General features: G+C 47.1%; 1 protein-coding gene across 1 annotated transcript; it reads right to left on the bottom strand.

Moving 5' to 3' along the window:
* Positions 1–485: 485 nt before the first annotated feature.
* On the bottom strand, positions 486–1,391 carry LOC119304384. The gene has a single exon (XM_037581564.1). The coding sequence runs from the start codon at positions 1,389–1,391 to the stop codon at positions 486–488; it is 906 nt and encodes a 301-aa protein (XP_037437461.1).
* Positions 1,392–3,317: the final 1,926 nt, after the last annotated feature.

Below are 3,317 nucleotides of genomic sequence, written 5' to 3'. Positions count from 1 at the left end.
AGACGGTCGATCTTAAGCATAAAAGGCATCCAAGTGCTATCAGCGCTTCTGTAACACTTACTTTATTTTTTGCATCAGATCTGATAAGTCTTTCTATGTAAACATAGTCAAATTTCATTTTCTTATTGTAAGGATTTTTTTTAAAAAATTGTCTATTAATAGCTATCTTTTATATAGATGTAAAATTTGACATGCATTATGTTAACATATGGAACCAGTAAAAAGTTAAAAATAACCACAACCAATATTTTTTTAATGCCCGTAGCAACGCACGGGCAGTCTACTAGTAAGTTATAGTTTATCAAATGTATGCTAAAGGTAGGCTCAAAATTCGAGGGGATGCCAAGTTTTAGAATGAGGGAGTAGACATGGAAGTTGTAAAATATATATGCATTTAGTGAGTACCTGAGTCTCTGTGTGGAAGAACACCAACATGCAGGGCATTTTGTCCATCTGCGCCGGAATAGGAGAGATTACCACCACTCTTATCGTACAGAATCAATTGTACTCTTCCCCAGCAAGATGGCTAGATACAAGGGTGAAACGCCATCCGCAGGATAATTAGCTAACTCTGGATCAGCACCCATGAGCAGTTTGACTATATTCTTCTCTTCCGGTGCGCCCGCAGCATCATCCTTATTCCTTTTTTCTCCGGCGGTGTCAGTAGCATCAAGCAAAGCTCCTCTCTCCTTCTGACCCAGAATTGTACCGTCTTCGTGTCGGACAGCCTCGTGCAGGGCCGTCTCATGACGCTTATTTTCCATTCTCAGGAGCCTGAGCTTCGTGTCGGCACCCTCGCGTGCAGCTAGATCAACAAGATAAGAAACCATTTTGGAGTTCCCAGCTCGGGCAGCACAATGCAAGGGTGTGTCACCCTTGTGATTCCTCGCAAACAGGAGCCCCCTGTCCCTTCCGTAGATGATGCCGGCATACTCCAGGAAATGTTTGCCATCCTCGTGATTCTGCGCGACCACATGTAGTGCAGTATCACCATCAGGAGTGACGCCCTTGAGGAGTGCTCCAGCTGCAAGTGAAGCAGCAGGCTGGTCGTCGACGCCCTCTTCTACATCACCAAAAATTGACACTGCAGTTCTTCCTTGGCCACTGCTGCCTCCCTCTACCAACTCGAGAAATTCTTGAGAAATAATCATCAGTGGTGGACGTTTTGCGTCTTCCCTCTCTAAAAGGACATTCAGTGCCATCGAGGAGCCCTCGCGCGCCGATAACAGAAGCAAGGGGTTGATGGTACCAGCTGGGGATTGGTCCTCTTCGGAAGGCTTCTTACTCGTCGCCGTCGCATCAACCATCGACATGGTATCCTCCTTGTTCAGCCCATCCTTCAACTTGTAGACTTCGCCACCGTCGGTGGCCACCATCAGCTTGGCGTCCATGGCCGCTGTGTGGTTTTAGTGTTGGAATTCGACCACAGGATCGATCACATCAAATCACAGATGAACATAAGCACACGCGAAAACTTTCGCCAAAGGCACATGTCGTGCCTTTCTTTTTTATTTATTAACTTTTTGTTTTCTTTTTCGGTACAACTCACGCAGGGCATATGTATATATATACACAGCCCAACGCACACGGCCACACGTACAAGTCCTAAACAGACTTGTATTACACCTTGACTCACGTAGACAATATACTACTAGGACACGGCTAACCAATCCCAATCAGACTACTACTCCAAGCCATACATGTACTACAGAAACTAGACCAACTAGTACGTAGTACTTCAATACCTGATCGCTAATTAACTTAGCTAACACTAATAAACCATCTTTAACAAGATTATCTAACAATCTCCTCCTAATCTTGATGCTGTCATCTCCTTTATGCTCTATCTCATCTTGACTCGTTGAATATCCGCAACTTGTTGATCCAAACTCCGACGCATGATCCGGACTACCAGCCCACACGGTCGCATCTACGCGTGCAACGTGCAAGACTGGACGCATCATCAGTCTTCACGTCGTTCAACTTAACTGGTCACTGTCCCACTACACGCCGAGCTTGATCTTCAACTGTCATATCCGTACACTGAGTATAACCCGCTTGGAAACATGCAACGCCTCTCCTTTGCTGCCATGTTGTGCCACCGCCATTGCTTGGCCGCTGCCTTGCACTCGGTTCGCACCATACTCCCTGTACTTGCTTACAGTAGATCCACTCTCCACTGCTCGCACATCTCCTCGCTTTACGATGGCTTCACCTACCACCGTCCGCCTTCGGCATCACACCAAACCCACGCTGGCCGCTACCAGGATGCTCCACGAGGACATGGACATGACTCACAGAACACCGTGCACACCGCTTCCACTTCAACGAATCATCACCAAGACGAGCACTTGGACACGATGACGACTCACATACGCAACGACAACTGACCATGCAAACTCGCACGACTCCTCGACTCATCCGACACCTCGTAGACGACGATCTTGATGACTTTCCGGCACCGCACCTCGGCACCACCACTCCCATCAACGATCATCTTCTACCACCTTGCTGACGACATCCTGCCGTCTCCCTCCATGTCGCTCCGCCGACCGACGATCGCTTGATCCTCCTTATCGCTGCACCACCTAGCGAGTTCATCGCCCGCTCCTCCTTGTCGCTGCACCACCCAGCGACCATATCGCCCGCCCCGAGGCGCTAGTAAGTCACCTCCCCGGGGCAAGCACGGATTCAAATCGACCTTGCTCTAGATACCAATTGTTGGAATTCGACCACAGGATCGATCACATCAAATCACAGACGAACACAAGCACACGCGAAAACTTTCGCCAAAGGCACGTGTCATGCCTTTCTTTTTTATTTATTGATTTTTTGTTTTCTTTTTCGGTACAACTCACGCGGGGCATATGTATATATATACACAGCCCAACGCACACGGCCACACGTACAAGTCCTAAACGGACTTGTATTACACCTTGACTCACGTAGACAATATACTACTAGGACACGGCTAACCAATCCCAATCAAACTACTACTCCAAGCCATACATGTACTACAGAAACTAGACCAACTAGTACGTAGTACTTCAATACCTGATCGCTAATTAACTTAGCTAACACTAATAAACCATCTTTAACAAGATTATCTAACATTTAGAAGTTGGTTGGAGTGTTTGAGGTTGGTTGTGCTCCCAAACCCCGTCTCGGCGCACTCTTAAAATCCTTTCTGATTAACCAAGTCGTGCTCTTAATTAATTGGTTGCTCTTTCGCACACAAGTCTAATCTTAATTGTTTCTCATTTCATGGTGGACATTCCTCTGGGGCACATGGCCGTCTATGTGCTCCAAACCTACTC

Source organism: Triticum dicoccoides, chromosome 5A, assembly GCF_002162155.2.
Source record: "Triticum dicoccoides isolate Atlit2015 ecotype Zavitan chromosome 5A, WEW_v2.0, whole genome shotgun sequence".
Lineage (NCBI taxonomy): Eukaryota > Viridiplantae > Streptophyta > Magnoliopsida > Poales > Poaceae > Triticum > Triticum dicoccoides.
Note: the sequence above shows the minus strand (reverse complement) of the source record. Positions and strands in the feature narration are given on the sequence as shown.